This window comes from Vipera berus (genome assembly GCF_964194415.1).
Source record: "Vipera berus genome assembly, chromosome: Z".
Taxonomy (NCBI): Eukaryota; Metazoa; Chordata; class Lepidosauria; order Squamata; family Viperidae; genus Vipera; species Vipera berus.
The window spans coordinates 88022070-88042982 of record NC_138205.1 but is presented as its reverse complement, the minus strand read 5'-3'; the positions used below and the strand labels follow the sequence as shown (position 1 = coordinate 88042982).

Sequence of the window (20913 nt, the reverse complement as noted above, 5' to 3'; positions counted from 1 at the left end):
CCTCGAGGGCAACCACAATGCTGATGTGGTCCTCAATGAAATTGAGTTTGACACCCCTGTCTTACAGTATATGAAGGGAAAAATAGAACCGGCCAAGGTTTCTTCTTGAGTGATGACAAAATAGCTGAATGGAGCTCCCCTATTGTCTCCCCTCTCACTATTTCAAGAAAGAATATATACTCTACTCTAATATGGTCTACTTTAATAGTAATAGAAAAATAAGGAGGAAAAAGTGTGCTGATTTTATGATGATAAGTGCCCTCTACAGGCCTCAGTTATGGGGAATTAAACTATCAGCAATAGTTCTTGTCAGCAAAAATCTTTTTTTCATCTGTTGCTGAAGGACATTAGTCACCTGAAGTTAATGGAAGAGGGGGAGAAAGAATGAAAGAATAAAAATCTTCTCTAACTTCAGAGTTTTCCAGTTGTCCAAACTACAATTCTGAACATTTTTCACCCCAAGGAATGTTCAAAGTCCAGCCAGGGGATGCCAAACTTAGGTCCAGTCATTTCACACTACTATTTAAAACCAAAAGTAATCCTATGCAAGGTCCGCATGTAAGTCTCAAATTTAATCCAAAAGAAAAAAATGTTTATTCTTGATTACTACAAATTCCAAATCTTTAGTTTACTTTATGAAATATTCAAGAAACGTAAGTCCACTGTATTGGTATCAGATTGAATAATATAAATTATCATTTAATGTTGGCCACATACCTTTTGTTATTATTTTTTCTTCATACTCTTGAATAGCCATTTTGTCTTTCCAGTTAAGAAAATTTGCAAACTCCAAATAGTCTATAAAACCATCTTTATCCAAATCACAGTAATTAAATAAAGAATCCAAAAGTTCATCATCCAAGTCCAAGTTAAGCTGACAGCATGCCTTTTTCAAATCTTCTCTGCTTATTTTTCGATCACCATCCTGATTAAATATGATAATATGAATTTTAAAAACAAATTTCTGTGTGCCAATTTCCTAACAGACTTGCGAATTAATACAAGAAATTATACTGTGGAGACTGAATATACTAAATTAAAACACAGTGTGCAAACATAAATTAAATTGAATTAAAGGGTCAATTGAAATAATATTTTAGATGAACTAATAACAAACCAATGTACTTTATAAAGTCAGTACAAAGGAATACAATAGATATAGATAATGTCTTCTTTCAAACTGAGGCACACAGTTGATATGTTTAAAACTATTTGAAGGATTAGTGTTTACAAATAACTTTGTTTTTCTACTTGGATAAATTGAATTCTTTCAACATTAAATAATATTGAAAGACTAACTGAAGCTGAGCTCAAGTTCTGACTTGACCACTTCCATGTAACTCTCTTGGTAGTACTAAGTAAGTGGTTTGTCACTACTTTCTTCTGGGGATAATTTTTTTCCTTTCTTTTCTTTGCCTATCTTATAATCCAGGACCCCATAAAAATCAGAGACTGCTTAAAACATTGTTTACGTTATGGGTTATAAGAACATATATATTCACACATTTTAAAAACTGCATGTCTTTTTAGAGACAAGCAATATATCTGAATGTTATTATATAATAATTAATAAAATATCTAAAGCATTTTAATTAAAAAGGAACAGGCTTTTTTTTACAAAGAATTACATTTACAGTATGTTTAATGTCCTGCTTTCTTTTTTTATATAGACTCCTTCAAAAAGATACATTTTTTAATTGTCAGCCCTATTTTCTTTGCTTTCTTTTCAGCTCTGTTCTGCCACCCACTGGGACATTTTTGAATTACTCACAGAATAAGCTTAAATTGCTTCATAACACAAGGACTATCTGTATGCTCTTTTCCATTGTAGCATAAAATATCAGGCTCTCCGTCCAACTGTGTGTATATCACCATCATATCAGCATCTAAACCATTGGAATTCAGTAAGGCCTCTATAATTTATTTTTTATTCTTTTTCTGTGCTGTTACATCAGCTATAAAAGTATTATGCAGTGCATAGTTGGTTAATTTTGTGTTATAGTGAGTTAGATTTACATGGTTAATTTTCCTCTAGGGATTATCATATTGTGCTGCCATCATGTGGTCATTTTGGGAACTACAATATGTTCTGTTCATGTTAATCTGTTCAGTCAATCCCTCCCATTTTGTGATGTATTTCCTCCTTCTTGTTAATCTTGAATATTGTATCACTTCCTGGACACCATTACATGTGGTCTGCTCTCGTGGTAGTACCATTACTGTCTTTGACCTTGAAATACAACAGTTGGAGTCAGAATATTATCTAACATACTCACACAACCCAACAGGTTGGTGTAATTTAAATTATAGCTAGCAATAGTCAGATAGACAGACAGATAGATAGTCAAAGAGCTACCTAGATCCATACAGATTCTGATATCATCCATCATTAAAAATTACAAGAATTTAAATAAACAAGGAAGAACAATGCTTGAATGTTTTTTCTTTTGGATTATACAAAATATATATTTTGGATAAACATATTTGGATGTACACAGTGGTGGGATTCAGTCAGTTCGCACCAGTTTGGCAGAACCAGTAGCTAATTTTTTGTTGCCAAGGCCCAGAATGGATTTCCAGAAGCGGCATCCATACAGAGAACCAGTTGTTCACATATCTGAATCCCACCACTGGATGTACTCATATATATCCAGAAAGAAGTTTCCCATGCATCCTAACTCAAGACCTGGGGAAAAGCCAGGTTTTCAAAGACTCTCTAAACAAGGTCATAGGGAAGTCATACAGATCTCTGGAGGGAACGCTTTTCTATAGAGCAAGCATCACACACAGAAGGCTCAATTCCTGGATCCAATTAGAAATAGTTTAATTGCCAAAAAAACAGTGCATACCCACTCTGGCTGATTACACAGGATGAAAAGAAACTATCAGAGACAGGTATTTCTTCACACACTTACAAATCCTAGACAAGGTCACTGAGCAAGTCAATGACTGAGATGAAATAAGAAGAAATCCATCTGCTCGTGGTTGAAAAATCTGTGACTCCAGCCAACATTCTGAAACATGAATGATGCTAGGTACTATAGTTCAACAACATTCGGTTAACAACAGATTTGTATGCTGTTTACCACCTATTTGTTTACCAAATTTTCAATAGTTGTTCTCCATTTAGTTCACAGAAAGTTTAAGTATAATAACCATAAATATATCAAACTGCTTTCACTAAATTACATTGTTGTATATTATCAGGACCACATGGAAGTAACAGACAGGATTCACAGCAACAGTCTTTATTGCGAGTAGGCAGGAACAAAGGGACAATGGAGCCTCCGGAGCCCCCTTAAATACCTAGCCAGGTAAATTCCCCAAACCAATCCCCACATCTGGAATTCCCGCCGAATGCTGGCCAGCCAATCCGAGCCTTGACTGGCGCCACCTGTTGGTTCTAGTGGCTTGCTGTGATTGACAGTCCCCAGCATACACAACATATATATAATTTAAATCCTCTTCACTGGGATATGTGTAAGATACCAAGATTCATTAATTTGTATGATAACCTCTCTCTACCTACCTATAGACAGAAGTAAACTTCATCTTAGTGAAAAGGACTAGACAAGATACATGGAAGTGAATAAAGCCTCATGGCTGGCTTCTTACATTACACTTACCCATGATGTGTTTTCTTAGACACGATTTATGTATTAAAATTAATTGTATTAAAATCATTTGCTCAACAAATGATTGCTTGTATGATGCATGAATAGCAAAAGGTATCTTTATTTCAGGAAAATAGCTTCAGAAAGTCTACAAACAGTATGTGAAGGAAAAGGCTCTCACTATTTGCTCCCAGCAATTGGTATTCAATTAAAAGGGATATAGAAAATGTCTCTGCATGAAATGTTGATTTTGAATTACTTATGTATACACTAAACTATATATTTCAGATGTTTTATTCTGGACACAAACCAAAATGGATCTGTTTTGTTTTAGGTATGGATCAAAATATAGTTGTTCCAGGTAGAAGTGAGTTCTATTTTAGATGCTATAATTGAGTGTTCTTGTTTCTTGCAAATAGTAGTGATCTTTTAAATTCTGGCCCAATACAGTAGTCATGTCCGTATTGTTATTCACTTAGGCTTGGTTGTGATGATCTGAGTGGAGTTTTGGAGTAAAGTATCAGGCATTTAAAGAACACATAGTATGGAGGGAGCCTTTCTACATCTTTTCCAATTTTGACTTAGTGCAATGGGCTGGGTAGTAGTTTTAGTGAGATATAAAAAAATGACTTGTCTATTTATTCACTTAGGTTTAACTCAGTCCCTTTTTGAGTTTAAAACTGATAGCACTGTCGATTCTAGAAAGACAGACCCACACCTACATCCATCACCACTTTCAATAGAGTTGTTTCTTTTTCTAGTTTAAACAAAGTTTTGCTTTTAAGGCTTCTTTCCACTATTATCCCAGTTTAGAGTTAGTTATGTATATTCTCCTAACTATAGACCCTCATTATAAGCCCTCCATGAACAAGCCATGATTGGAACAGCTGGACTGACCAGAAAGCTAGTCAATGGAAAGGCAATGCCAAGCTTTGTTGGTCAAGGCAGGGGAAGAATATTTCCTGCAAGGAGGCATACCATGACTACTTCGCTTGAGGAAACAGTGATGTCACCAGACAATGTTGAAGTGGATGAGGCTGATGGAGGTGCCAGTGTTGGAATCTCTTTCTTCCCAATCCCCACAAGCAAAAGAGGTGGTGATATTCATGTTTCATGTAGTTAGCCTACCATTGTCTATGAGCAAACCATAAGTCAAAGACAAAGCTCAGAAGGCTATGCTAGCTCTTTTGAATTTGAGCTCATTGCCACAGGGTGGTAGTGATTATCTTCTTATCAGCAACTACCCCTTATCAACTGAGTGATAAACTGAAGTGTTTCATTTTCGGCTGCAGGATTGAGGATACTGGAGTCTAAAGTTTCATACATCATTCACCAAAAAAGCTGTTATTGCTCATATAAAGTCAGTTACCTTATCATAATGCCGAAATGCATGCAATAAAGTATCAAAATTGTGGTAATTTGCCTTTTTTAAATTTTGTCGAATTGCAGTAAAGACAGCACGTTCTCTGTCTTTAGTCTTAAGATATTCACTCGGAAGCCGGTTATGAAGAAGGTCCCCAACACCTAAATAAGAGATATATTCTATCAAAACTTTTCTTGACCATGTTTAACTGCTCTATGATACTTCCAAAATGCTGTTCTCAAAATGAATTGCACCATAATACAAATATATCCATATTGGCTTTATCAGTAAGCAATAACTATGATGCTGTTTTCTTGTCTCTACTTTAAATCTCTTGTCTCTATTTTAAATCATATCCTTCCATCATAAGGTTCTATCGGTGAATGTACAAGGAACATAAAGGAGTCCATTAGTAACAACAAAATAAATGGTTAAATGTAATAAAAAGTTAAGGAAATGACAGGAAGCAAGAAGAGCAAGGTAGCAGAAAGAAAAAGAAGATGTTATCCAGGCATTGTGATTCAAAGAATATAGTTGAAAAATGCTTAGTGAATACAAGCTGAGAAATTAAAGTCGTCTTATACCAAAATCATATCAAGCATAGTACAGGAAACTCCATAGGTAGGGGATTACCACAAAAATATATTTTTAGATGATTGCTTCCTATTTTATCTCAGAAGGAACATACACTAAACACACACAAAAAAGGGCCTCTGAGAATAATTGTAACATGCAAGCAAGTACATATGGAGGCAGATGTATCTCCTGTTACTCAGGTCACAAATAATTCAGAAGTTTACGAGCAAACATCAGCCTTTGGAACTCTGCTCAGGAGCAAATGAACAACAAATTAAGCAGCACGATATGTTCCATTGTTCTTTCAATTTCTAGACTCGCAGATAAGGCACAAAACAAAATATTTTGAGGTTATGAAAGTGAGCCTTGAATTATCTCCTTTAACATTTAATTTGGTAAACACCCACTTCAGTTCCTTCATTAATTCTAATCTAACATGGCCAGTGCCAGAAGACATTAAGATGAAGCCCCGGAAAACACAAAGTTGACCATTTTAGAATAGATGTACCAACTTCATTACAGGGAAGAAGAGAGTATTAATTTTCAGATAATAAAATAAAGCCAACATAATATTTCAAGGGTGTAAAACATAAGAGAAGCTATTTTTATGCTTGCCGTATTCTTCAGGCCGAATAAGTATTCCAAATGTGTGGTCTGGAGGAACATTAAGTGTATCTGCTAAGCTGAAAATGAAAAAAAACTGCTTTCAGTTTTCAGTGAAGTGTAATCTTTGTTTTAAATAGAAAAGCTTTATTTGTAAAAGAAAAATCTTTAATGAAATATGGCTAAATTGGTCATGGCGAAGCCACCATGCCTTGGGTTTCCTTGCCTACTCTTGGACAACTGAGATACAGAATAAAATATAGATAATATCTATTATGGGTACCCTTATTTTCCTATTTGGTTTATCATGTACCTTTGGTTTACTAATTGAAAGTAATCGATTAGTCTGTCCATTCATTGTTTTCTTGCTTTTTCTCCCAGAAATAATACTGAGAGATAGGAACTGAAAGGATTTCCGGACATAATCCAACAGGCACATCCATATAATTGGATATGCCTGTTGGAGCAACTATCCTTAAAAAATAAAACAAAACATCCTTCCCCCAAGTTCTCACATGGTGATAATTTTGTAACATACCCATATTGTACTCTCAAATTTTCAAATGTGCCTTCTGGTCCAAGATTGCAATCTCTGGGCAACACTGAGAGAAAATAAAGCTAACGAAACTATAGTTTGATTTTCTTTTTCTTTTTATTGCCTACATTTATTTTGTTTACTACCATTTTGCATAAAGTTGTTAACCCTAACAAGGAATAGCATAATGGTTGTATATATATCTTTATCTATATAAGATAATGGTTTCCCTGTCCACACATGTCCTACTCTAGGGCATGGTGCTTAACTTCGTTTTTTGACCAAGGGAGACAAAATTGTCTGAAGACATTTTCCGTGGTCATGTCGCCAGCATGACTATATGCCAAAGGCGTACAGAATGCTGTTACCTTCCCACTGACGTGGTACCTATTAATCTACTTGCACTTGCATGCTTTTGAACTGCTAGGTGAGCAGAAGCTGGGGCAGGAACATTGTACAGTGCTCAGGTTTTGAAACCACACTGTCAGCTTTCCAGCTGATAGGTTCAGCACCTTTAATCATTGAGCCATTACGCCCCCTTAAATATATACATGTATACACTATATGTATAAATACATACATACATACATTTGTATATATTTAAAGGGGCATGATGGCTCAGCGGTTAAAGGCACTGAGCTTGTATGCATACACATGTATACATTATACACATACGCACATATTTTTAATTGGGCATATCTTGTCAACCTTAATATCCTAATAGTAAGACACGACTGTGGGGTCTCTCATCTTATGAATTATATCCACACAGTTTGAATAATTACTATCACCTCAAGGCCATTTCATTCCCCATGCACATTTCATCCTCACAAGCAGATCCCAGATATTAATTAAAGTGGTTCTAAAAGTTTCAGAGAGTATGTTCAATCAATCACTACACAGCCAAAATTAGCTAACTGAGCTATGAGAATGCCAGTCAGTCAGTGCTCACTTTCTCTGTTTCACTGTTACTAGCTGTTGAGTACTATCCAAGACACTCATGGAAGGATTATAATGAGCCCTCAAGCAAATTGTAAAGATAATGTTATTCGGCAAGTTATTCTGTGTAGTACATATTCTGGAAAATCCTTATTGTGCAGCAAACCAACAATGCTGGTATTGTTTTTTTATTGAATTAGGCTGAGTAAAATGCAGCTGAGCTGGCAGAAACATAGCAAGCTTCTTTACTAACACTCCCCACATGTACATACAGATTTTTACTGTTCATGAAGCAAAAGGTGTTCACTAAGATACTGTTTTTCAAGCCTATGCAAGGTATAGCAAACCAGAATTTGAAACGTTTTCCTGAGTTACTGTAAAATGGTTTGTCCAAGAGAAAGCAAATTGTCTACAAATGAATGCAGTAGATGAGGTATAGCAGGTTGTTGTTATTATTCCCTAACTGCTGCAGACAGTAAAAACTATAAATTTCTAATACTCTGCAGCATATTGTTGATATTGACATCATGGTGCCAGGTAAAGCATGCATAACAACAGAGGAACAGGATAAAGTAAGGTCTCTATCTGAACCAACCTGAGATAAGGCAGTGTGGTATGCTACATGATTATGAATGCTAGCAATCTGAGTTTGCCAAGATATGTCTAGCTCCAAACAGTTATTGAACCAATATGTAAATAAATTCTTATAAATAATCAATTTATTTCTAGAAAATCTTAATGCAGACTTCTCTTAGTTGACTTACGGATCATGAACTTTTCCAACCTGAGGCTGAAACTTTTCATTGAAATCATCACTTATTTTAGACACAATTTTTGCTGATTTCTTCCTGTAGAAATTAAAAGGAAAATAGAGGAATAGAGGAAAAATGGCTAAATCACAATAGCAAAGAAGAATAAAGATTTTTTTATGAATCCTATGGGGAAAAAAGAATAAATTTTGACATCTCTCTCAAACTACATTATCAACAGGTTTTGTAATGCTACAACCAGATAAGAGGTAGTGTTCAAATTCTGAATTAATTTTCAATATCTTACAGTGCCAAATGCTATACTAACAAAGTCAAGTATAATTGATTTAATGCCATTTTTGTAACATTGTAATTAGGGAACAGGGTTAGACAAAGTCAGTAAACAAACTGGATCAAGTCAACTAGAGAATAAAATATTGGCTTCCAACTACAATCTCTACTATGAAGTATGTGTTTCATTTTGTTGTGTTAAACTCCTGCCAGCTTAACTATTCATTTATCAAAACATATAAGCAAAGAACATAGACATGAATAAGTTGTGTAACAAAAAGGGTGACAGGATTAAAATAGCATTTTGAAAGTCAAAGCATTTTAAATCACTGGGCCTCCAACACAATTAATCAGAATCTCCTGAACAAAAACTGTCAAGACAGATTCAAGTGACTGAGAGGTACCAATTGTCACACAAAAATCATATTATTTCTGAATGCATACATTTTTATCTCTAAAACAACATATGAAAGGGCTGAAAATTAAAAAGAGAAAGAGAAATTAGTTAAATATTTCTCTAAAGCAGATGCACAACTTAAGACCCCAGAATAGCACCCAGACCTAAAATGTCTTTGCTATGACCTCCACATTTCAAACTATATATAATTTTAATATGACCAAAAGAGAAAAATAATTCATGGTGATTAGTCAGGTTTATGATTAATAACATTTGGACCCCTGACACTATAATTTAATTGATAATACAAAAGTTATGAATTCAAAGCATAACTTACATCTGCAGATCATGTAACCAATGTAAAGTTCTCCCAATATTCCGGCCATCATTAAAATGTGGTGTTTCTTTACCATAAAGATTAAATCTGTTGAATGTGGATGGATTATATTTTCTATTCACTGCCTCTCCTGGAGAAAATGGGACATGATCATTTATTGTCAAGGCTTTTGAGCTGGCCAGGTTAATAAGCCCTCTACTTATTTAGCATTCTCAAGCAACATAAGGTTAGATGCAAAAGGTTTATTCCAGAGAATTTGGAAGCTTTAAGTCTAAGGAAGCTGTCTGCTTCAGTGCATTTTGGAATCCTAACCTTTAAATATTAGTCTTTAAATTTAACTTGCAGCCTTTCCCTCCCATCTTTTTAAGTTAATAGGCATGAGCCTTGGTGGAACAGTGGGCTAATGCCTCCTTAAGTAACACCAGCTGCCTGCAATTAGCGCAGGTTCGCATCCCACCAGGCTCAAGGTTGACTCAGCCTTCCATCCTTCCCAGGTAGGTAAAATGAGGACCCAGATTGTTGGGGGCAATTAAGCTGACTTTGTAATAATGCCCCTTGGGGGGGAGTGTGAAAGCCCTAATAAGCAGGCATATACATAGAATGAAGGCTACTGCTAAGCTTGTAAGCCGCCCTGAGTCTTCGGAGAAGGGCGGGATATAAATGGAATTAAAATAAATAAATACATAAATAAATAAATAAATGTAGCTAGTTGAAAGATTTTGCCATTTTGCCATTACTTGTTTACAAATTAGGGTTTTCTGCATGAGATTCCAACCTCATCAGTTTCAGCTATTTTGTATGAAAGTGTTTTACTCTATTAACAAAAACAACAGTAAATATTTTGGCCCAAACTAGTTCCAAATTATTTTAAGGATGTTTTGGGGTCTTTCAAAAATGCTATGAGAAGGATGCCATTGCATCTTCAAGTAGGATTACAGGAACAAGTCAAAAGAAGAAAATGCTTTCATCTTTCTGTTGTTTGCAAAACAAGAACATTTTAAATGCAGCTAGAGGGGACAAGGTTTTCTGAGTCACATTATCAGATTACGAACCAATGAGACATAAATTAGAATAAAATATCTTTTCTCTAGACTGATCTTAACCAATTCTTGGGTAACTGTTCTTCATGTTTTAGATTTAGATTTTAGATTTTATTAGATTTATATACCGCCCTTTTCCCGTCTCCAGGCACTAATTATCTTAGTTTCTCTTCTCTGCACTTCTCCCAAGTCTCACCATCTTTTTTATAATGAGGTGACCAAAACTGGATGCAATATTCCAGATGTGGTCTTGCTAAAGTTTTATAAAGTGGTTCTAATACTTCACATGATCTCACGTCTATCCCTCCATTTATGTAATCAAGAATTTCATTGGCTTTTTTGGTTGCTGCCACACCCTGTTGGCTCACATTTAAATGATAGTCCACTAGAACTCCAAGATCCCTCTCACAGTTACTGCTTTTGAGCCAGGTTTCACTTAATCGGTACTTGTACATTTGGTTTTTCTTGCCTAGGTGTAAAACTTTACTTTTTTCTACATTTTCAGCAGTCTCAGTCAGCTACCACTGTACCCAGACCTCTACTTCAATCCCAGCAAGACTACTGCCATTGAGAAATGCTACCTCAAGCCCCACATTACTGGTTTTTGCCATCTCAACTGTTTTCCATCCCATTTCTTCTTCAAGTCGCAAGATTCATTCTCATGATCCTTTGGAAACCTATCTTTCCTAGTCTCACAAGACATGAATTAGAGAAGGAATAGTGCACATGATTTGCGGAATGAGGTCTTAAAAAGCAACACCAGAACGGAACTCCAGCTGTTCCACAAATAGCATGCCTGTTCTCACAAGACCTGGGAATGTTTCTGAAGATCACAAGAATGGAAAAATGAACACACAGGTTGGAGAATGGCACAAAATAATAAAGTTTAGTGGTATGGGGCTTGCACATGGTTTGAGGTGGTATTTCTCCATGGCAATGGCATTGCTGGGACTGAATGAGGGACCTGGAGGTCTGGCTGACACTGTTAAAAACCCCAGGACACTATTTCAGCTCCAATCCCAGGACTGTTGCTGCCACATGCCTCTGTGCAGGGCAGCCAAAAGGGGACATAGGCAAGTGGGGAGAAGATACAGTATCCCTGCAGTCATAAGCGTGGGTGAGCTGCCAAACATGATCGTGTGACTATAGGAACACTGCAGCAGCCATAAGTTCAGGCAAAGATGGTAAGTCCATTTTTTTCAGCATCCATCATAATTTTAAATGGTTGCTGAACAAATGGTCATGAGTTGAGGATTACCTGTAATTGATCTTCCTATGAAAGAAGTGTCAGAGCAATGCATTCCTGTCACCATTTCATTTCCATTTATCAAACATATTAGTATCAATTTAACAAAATCTTTAATTCAAAAGACATTGCAAGAGAAGTGTTAATTTTATTCCTTATTATAAAATGGAAAATAACCATTTCTTTGCTAAATAAAACTATGATCATATTTACATCTAGAGCTTCTTCATGATATTTATTTGTCCTTTTACTCACCAACATAATAATCATTGTGTGTCAAAACATATAATTCATGTCCTTCCTGTGCTTCCTTTTGGACTTCATCAAATGTCTTTCTGGGATTTATAATGTCTGCAGCAGAAATCTCTGAAAATAAATCAATACATGTAATGAAACAATCTAATATAAATCAATATTTATAAATACAACATTTTTATTCATATATTTGGTTCCACAGTTTTTTATTCATATAACTGCAGAAAACCATACTGTGTAGCCATGCACAAATGAAATTTATGTATCATTGAGTAACAGCAATATATATATATATATATATATATATATATATATATATATATATATATATATAATGAATCATTATTTTTTATAAATTAAAATGTTTTAAAGTACATTTTAATAAAACCCTGAATACAGTGAGAGGGGAAAAAATGAGGACGATGTGCTTTTAATCAACACAGACATCAACAAATGTTATGGCAAGAATACCTTCTAGAATTTTTCTTCATTCATGCTCTCAAATTTATTCACTATTTGATTGGTTTCTTTATACAGTATAATTATTTTCTCTATGGGTTTATTTTCATTATATTTTGAAAATAGTTGATAAAAATATGTCTGAAATCAGTGCTCTTATCTGAAGTTCTTTAGTAGATTTAGGTCATATAAAAGCAACCGCCATGCATAAAACATGCATAAAACACCACATTTCCTATCTAGTAGACCACTGACAGAGATATTTATATATTTATTCTTTTATCAGCAAGAATATGGTTATTTTTCCCCAAGTCCATCAGGAAAAAGGAACAGGGATACTGAAACCCTCTTTACCTGAAGAGAACAGGTCCAATGGGAACTGGCCACAATCACTGTGAAGTTTTGTTTCAATGAAAGGATTAGGTTGAAAAATTATTCTGGCTTTAAAGGAAACTTGCTGGCATTTAGTTTGGAAGATTCATCAAGCCAAAAGACATTTCAGAGGCAACTTTTAGGGGCTGGAGGGAACATAATTTACAAGAGGAAGGCCTGGCTATATGATTTTCTTCTATTTGGTGGATATAGCAGGATTGGAGCAACTTGAAACACATGAAAGGCTGAATATCATTTAGTAGTCAGCTCTAAAGATGGTTTTGCTGAATATGCTAAATATAAAATGCTTTCTTGAACTTAGTTTAACTATCCATTGCAACTTATTACTGTTTATGACTCAACATTGTGTGTGAACTACATCACAAGACTTGTTCAACAAATCAGGGTTAATAAATTATGGGATAGCATAATAGATCAATCTAGCTTAATTGTGAGTATGTCTGGAGCCAACAGCAGCAAATTAGATGATTGCTTTTGATGTTCGGAGTTTATCTCAGAATACTGTTTTTAAACAACCTAATTTGAGAGCCATTTTTGTCTAGTGATTAGGGATATCAGGCTAAAAGGAGTTCTAATCCTGCCTTAGGCATGAAAGCTGGCTAGGTAACTTTGGGTCAGTCACTCTTTCTCAGTCACTTCACAGGGTTGTTGATGTGTAGGTAAAATGAGGACCCAGATTGTTGGGGGCCATTAAGCTGACTTTGTAATAATGCCGCTTGGGGGTGTGTGTGAAAGCCCTAATAAGCAGGCATATACATAGAATGAAGGCTACTGCTAAGTTTGTAAGCCGCCCTGAGTCTTCGGAGAAGGGTGGGATATAAATGGAATTAAAATAAAAAATAAATAAAAATGTGGCGAAAATTGAAAGAGAAAGAAGTAATAAATATATTCACTTTCTTGAGTTATTTATAAAAATAATAATAAAGGTGAGATAAAACAAATAAATTATTCAGTTCCATGTTAAATTATAGCATGAAGTGACACCGTATTTTCTTACTAATTTTCCTACCTCTTTTGACTGTTGTTCCAAATCGAGTATTATTCACATCCAATTCTTTAGGCAATCGCAGGGATTGATCATGAGATTTCCCAAGAGGAGCTTGACAGCTACTTAAGTAGACAGATTCTTTCTTTTCTTTAATTTTTTGTTGGAAGTATGTTTTAGGAGGTGGATTTGCTAATAATGATGCCTGAAGAAGTTTTATGCCATATAAAATGTATTAGTTCTGAAGTACCTTCTGTTATGCTATCACATCAGTTTTATTAATAAAATGGCACAGTATCAACTACTAATTTGATTTAGAACAGGAAAAAAATGTGAGTGATTTTTTGAAGATACTGTTATCCTTGTGTAAACTAACATATTGAAATTTCTTCTAGTTGTTCGTCACTTCCAATGTTTGTTATGTATTATTCAAAACATTTACATTTAAATATAATAAAACAACCAAAATTTCAGACACACTGGTTACCATTAAAATATATCTATTACAAATCATGTGATATCATTAAAGCTGTAACTAATCCTTCATTTTTTTCAAAAATTATTACAAGGGGGCAGTGGTGGGATTCAAATATGTGAACAACTGGTTCTCTGTGTGGATGCCGCTTCCAGAAGTCTGTTCTGGGCCTGGGCAACAAAAAATTGGCTACCGGATCTACTGAACTGGTGCAAACCAGCTGAATCCCACCACTGCAAGCAGGGCCGGGGGGATGATTCTACCATACTCGATTTTACAAAGAGCTACTGTAAATCCCTGGCTGATTGAAAGATTGCCTCTGGTGACAAGGAATATATAGTAGAGGTGTTATGAATACTGCAACCTTAAAGAAGGTGGATTTTCTTTTAGAAAAAATATATCCTATTATCTATGTGTTCCACGCATAGACACTGAGTGAAACATATGTAGATAATTTTATTTTAAGAGTATCCTTCATTAAAAATGATTTACATAAATTGGAGCAGGTGCAGAAAAGGTTAATAAGAATGATTAGGGGATAGGAAACTAAATTGAGTTTTCTGGGTATCTTAGATTTTTTAAAAGGCAGTTAGAAACAAGGAAAACTAATATAAACACCTGAAGGAGTGTCAAAACAAAGTCTTCTTTGGCATCCCAGAATAATTTAAGTTACAGGAATGTAAATTCTGAATGAATGTTAGGGAAAACTTTCTGACAGTAAAAGCAGTGAACCCAACTGGTAAAAAGATATCATGGGCTTTGTTTACTTGATGTATTCAAGTGAAATATTGGCAGCCACTTGTTCGGGCTGCTTTTATTTGCATTAATGAATAAATTTTGGAAGTGAAGGTCTAAGTGGTCTCTTCCAATTCTACATTTTTATGAACTTATTGCTCTTCTTCCTGTTAACCTTATTTTTCTTGATTTTCACTTTGTTGTTTAATGGAGCAATCATTTCAATAATCAAAGTATGACAAGACTATTTCTGGCTTTGGTTTATCATATTTACATTGCAGAGATTTGACTGATATAAGTTATGGAAATACCAGCTATAATTTTACACAGAAAGTCACATTTCAGCCTGTCCACCAAGGGTTCCTTATTCAGAACTAATTAAGACTTTTTCACATAAAATAAAATTAAGTATGACCTTTGCTTAGAAAAAAAAGAATATATATATACTGTATATTCTTACATTCTCTGAAGTGGTGGTTGTTATTCCATGAGTCAAATATGATGCAATATCAGGATCATTTGCTCGACCATAAAATACTCTTTCTTTACCTGTAGGAGGATTGCTGGTATTTCTAAACTTTTTTACAACAGATGGTGTAACTGGCTACAAGACAACATGAAAGACATTTTAAAGTATACATTCTTATAAATACTTTTATTTAAAAATTAGACATGTATTACGGTAACTTCATTAGTTCACTTATACCCAAAGACACAGAATAATAATACTTTTATTAAAATTTGCTAAGATATTGCCAATTTGTCAAATTTTACAATGTAGTTCATCGAAAGATATATTTATTGAAAATGAGGGTAAAGAGAAAGTCATATATGACATTGTCATTTAATAGTCATCCCCAAATTGATATACTCCAGGAATGTAAGCTATAACTCATAATCATCAGCCAGCCTAATTACATATAAAACATTTCAAGCAGAAGTAATGTCTGTAATATTAATATTTTCACTGATTGCTGACCTACACAGGATCTTGACTGCTAGTAATGTGAAAACAGAAATATCTTTTAAGAAACCATGTCTTACACATCTTGATTGTTCTGAAGGTATATCTTTGTAATCTTTCATTACAGTATCAAACAACATGGCATGATACCACTGTAATGAAAGATTACAAAGATATACCTTCAGAACAATCAAGACGTGTAAAACATGGTTTCTTAAAAGATATTTCTGTTTTCACATTACTAGCAGTCGAGATCCTGTGCCATGTTGTTTGATACTGTGATGAAAGATTACAAAGATATACCTTCAGAACAATCAAGACGTGTAAGACATGGTTTCTTAAAAGATATTTCTGTTTTCACATTACTAGCAGTCGAGATCCTGTGTAGGTCAGCAATCAGTGAAAATATTAATATTACAGGCATTACTTCTGCTTGAAATGTTTTATATGTAATTAGGCTGGCTGATGATTATGAGTTATATATATACGTGTGTGTGTGTGTGTGTGTGTGTGTGTGTGTATTAAACTGTTCTCTAATTGTTTTCCCAGTGGGTAATGAACCATTGGTAACAATCATTTAAAAAAACAGCTTAAATATGTGGAATGGCTATTTTGGAACAACTGTCCTAAATGTTCCATCAGACCTGCTATTCATACATACATATATGCATACATACACACACATGTATGTATGTATGTATGAACCACTTTTTTCACATTTGCACATGTCTTTTAAAGCATCTTCAGGATTCATTGGCATGATAGAAGACTTTTTCCTAAAAATACTAAGAGAGTCCAGATCAAAATTAATTTGGCTTAATTTAATTTATTTTGAAGTATAATTATAGTTAATGAGGAAAAACATGACATATTCAATAATTTTCCCCACTATCAAATAAAAATTACAATTTAGTACCAACAATCTGGCACCAATAAAAGCCAACCTCAGAGAGTAGCAAGGATTCCACAGTTGTCCAAGTGTTTGAGATATCTGGAACCTTTGGGTCAGCCATCAATAAACACATATAAGTAAACTATGTGTGTTTGGAATACACATAGACACATTAAAAACCTTTGGTCAGCCGTGAACTGAAACATTGAAATAAGCAAATTTATATACCATTCAAAATTTTTAAAAAATTAAAAAGCTTAGAAGGCAACAAAAAAACCAAAACACATTCTTTCCAGCAGCCAACACCCAGATAAGCATCAAAAAGTCAAGCAGAAAAACAATATTCTAATCAAGGAATTACCAAGGAGAAAACCACACTCCCACCAATACTGGCAGGGCAAGATATTGTATATATATATATATATATAGGGAGTAAACTCCACACTCACAATTATGGTGTTACATGGTTAGGTAATGAAACATCTGAAAGCAATCAAAGAACACCAAGAATCCACAGTGCAGCCCTGACCTACATGAATTCTCTTATATTGGAACCTTGGGTTGTGATACCTGCAAGAGTGAGTCAGATGTGTCTGTATCAAATACACACACACACTAAAAAAAATGGTTAGATGGAAAGATGGTAAACTGAAGAATCAAGATACTCACTCTGGGTAGGATTTCAGTAAGACAAGTGGCAGCAGTTTCTCCAATTGGTATCAACTTTCCAGCCTGCAAAAAGCAAACAAGTAAAACCACATAGGCAAGATAATTTCCTTATATGGATTAGATAGCATTTATTTTTATTTTCACTAGGTTCTGGTAAAGTTTGGAGGGTCCCATCCCAGAAGACCATCTAACATTAGCCCGGATTTTTGTTACTGTAGAATTTACAAGGTGTCTAGGTTGTGGTCTGGCTCCCCACTGACATTTTGCTCTCGCTTAAAAAAGTTCCTCAGATGTTAGCAGATGACAACGACCTAGGGGTCGGCAACCTCGGCTCTTTTATGACTCGTGGACTTCAACTCCCAGAATTCCTGAGCCAGCATAGCTGGCTCAGGAATTCTGGGAGTTGAAGTCCACGAGTCATAAAAGAGCCGAGGTTGCCGACCCCATGCTGGCTCAGGAATTCTGGGAGTTGAAGTCCACGAGTCATAAAAGAGCCGAGGTTGCCGACCCCTGACCTAGGCAAACAGTGTTTGTCGATCTCCGCAAGTCTTCCTTTGGGCAACGAATCACACGCGAAAGCGTTGGGGCAGCAACTAATTCCAAAGTGGAAAGACCGCGATGACGGCAGAGACGAACACAACATATAAATACTTACTGTGGGGAGCTCAGGAAACCGGTCTATAAATTTGTCTTGATACACTTGCCTAACCGTCCCATGCAGCCCCTTAACGGGCAGCCCGCCCACCATCCTGACCAGCTGGGCAATGGCGGAGGATGTTTCCTCGGGTAACCTAGCGACGGGAAAGCTCTCCGCTCCGCTCCCTCTGCTCGTTCCACTCCATAGGTACCCTGAACGATTTGCAGGGTGCGAGCCGATATATGTACTGTAATGCACGTACAGCACCACCTTCCCTCCAAACCTATGGGCTTTGCTGCCATCTACTAACTGTCAGGATTCTTACAGTCCAAATAACGATCTATCTGCGGATTTTGACCTCGAAAAACAACTCACTGAGATGCAGATAACACTGAGAGTTTGAGTGTCACCTCTTGTGTCTGGTGACAGAAGAGGGATTTGAATCCAGATCTTCCAGTCTCAATATATATATATCACATGTAACCCAACCTCCTGTGGTTCCCAAAAGAAATATTGGGCAACAACTACATCCTAAAATGCAAGGGTTAATTCAAGACATTGAGACCAGAGCAAGTAAACAGTAACTGGCTGGATTCACTTTACTGCTAATTGATAAATACAAACTATAATAACTGAGTCAATATATGATGCTAAATCACTTTGTAGTTGATTCTAAAGTTTGAAATGCACTTCCGGACGAATTAGGATCAGTTGTTATTCAGACTTGAAGTTCACATATCTTAAAGTTGCTAAAGTTGAGAAACCAACAACAAATCATATCTTGAATTCTTTCTCAACTGGCAAACTATATGGGTTTTTTTATTATTTTACATAACATGGATAGATAATGTACTTAGGCTTTATATTAAATGGAATTTTCTACTAGTTGCTGAATTTGCCCAATTTCCTAGTAATGAACTGTTGCAGGTCCCCCTCTCATGAAGTTCATAAACTGTGGGCTGGATACAGTAGGTTTTTTCCCCCCAGTATTGACTCACCTTTAATGAAATATTCTTCCCCTGGAAATACTGATGGCCAGTACTCTACAGATATTTTAAAAAGAATTGTTGAACCAATAGACATTTGATTCTTAGATTCATTTAATGGCACTCTTGATGTATTATTGTCTAGTTTTTTTCGTTATTCAGATTTATTTATTTACTGAATAGCTACCCATCTTGATCATTGTGACTCTGGGCAGCATAAGAACGGAACAAGATAAATAATTTATATTAAAATACAGTCATACATTAATAGATACCAAAGATTCTCATTCATATCTGTCTCCAGGCTCCAATTTTCCAGTGTCTAATGCCTGAAGAAAAACTTAAGTTTATGCAGCCTTTCTGAAGACCAACAGGCTATCCAAAGGCCAAATTTTAGTAAATTTCCTTGTACTTTGTTCTACTCCTGCCAGAGTTTCCTTAGCTGAGGCTGGCTATAAATATTGTGAAATGAATACATAAAAATATTGACTTTTTTAAAAAGCATCAATCTCCAGAAATACTTTGAATTGCTTTGCTATTTTTATTTCTATTTGCATGCCTATTCTGCAAATGGGTAAAGGTAATCCAAGTACATTCATTCAACCACGGATTGTTTGAGTACTAACTGTACTAAACCTTAAAGGCAGTTCAGCGAATAGGAAGCAAACTCAGGTCTATAAGCGTAGATTTTATTTTCACCACTAGATGGCCTCATATCCTGTAGACTTGCCATTGAGCAACTAGAGCTGGCTCAGGAATTCTGGGAGTTGAAGTCCATGAGTCATAAAAGAGCCGAGGTTGCCTACCCCTGGTCTAGACAAAGGGGTTAGAAAATGTAAAAATGTTGTCCACTTTGATTAGGGTAGAAAACTAACCAAACCAGTTTACTATCACCTCTGAAGGTGTGTCAGAAAATGATATATAATTAAAATACATAGTTACATGTATCACAATATAATAAATATGCCTAATTCCCATAAAATATTTACTGTATTTACTGTTTTCTCTACAATCAATAAAAATATAAATCATTCATTCAGCAAAATAAGATTGTTAGTTTATTGCTATAAAGATTTATCATCATCCAATACTATGAATAATGTTAGCTTTACAAAATTAAGTTCATTGCATTTAAGTGTATATCGGATGTTGTGACCCTTCGAGAGCTGTATGCAATGAAATTTCATTTTAATGTATGCTGATTAGTGTACATTCAAAGTGCAATAAAGTTATTATTTTATTCTATTATTCTAAAGAAACATAATTAATACAATTTGCTTTGTGTATGATTAAAGAATCTCCATCAAGTAAAAATTGTGCATTAACAGAAAACATTATCACAAAATGATTCTAACTTTATACTATATTTTAATTTCTGGATTCATAAAGCAAACTAAGCAAGCCATCTTATAGCTGCCTAATGCAATGTATATACCAAATTAATCCCGCTCTTTCAACTTTTTTCCAGTTTGATTGTGCCAGTCCTTTAAAAAAAGCAGTTACTGATTTTAACTTGATAACGTAACACAATATCCTCTAGGCATGTTCCTTGATAGTGATTAAATCAGCCATTTAGTCTTAAGGACTTACCCACACACCCTCCATATCCCAGTACTAAGATGACAGCTTAAAACTTCTTGGAGACATGTCTTTACAAAAGGCTCTGTATCTTGGTACCAGCTTGCTATTGATTAGCTCAGGGGTCAGCAACCTGAAACAGTGAAAGAGCCACTCGGAACCGGTTCCCTCACAAAAGGAAAAACTGGGAGCCGC

General features: G+C 35.2%; 1 protein-coding gene across 1 annotated transcript in view; it reads right to left on the bottom strand.

Annotated features, from left to right (window-relative positions):
* The window catches only part of EFHB (EF-hand domain family member B), a gene marked incomplete at its 5' end in the record, with an annotated part of 29782 nt that extends 11517 nt beyond the window's left edge, over positions 1 to 18265 (bottom strand). The window contains 10 exons of the mRNA XM_081343942.1: positions 718 to 925; positions 4984 to 5138; positions 6169 to 6236; positions 8395 to 8478; positions 9405 to 9534; positions 11946 to 12056; positions 13807 to 13987; positions 15453 to 15596; positions 17518 to 17580; positions 18173 to 18265. Of these exons, the coding sequence (XP_081200068.1) occupies positions 718 to 925; positions 4984 to 5138; positions 6169 to 6236; positions 8395 to 8478; positions 9405 to 9534; positions 11946 to 12056; positions 13807 to 13987; positions 15453 to 15596; positions 17518 to 17580; positions 18173 to 18265 (1237 nt within the window). The remainder of the gene's footprint in view (positions 1 to 717; positions 926 to 4983; positions 5139 to 6168; positions 6237 to 8394; positions 8479 to 9404; positions 9535 to 11945; positions 12057 to 13806; positions 13988 to 15452; positions 15597 to 17517; positions 17581 to 18172) is intronic.
* Between the last annotated feature and the right edge of the window lie 2648 nt (positions 18266 to 20913).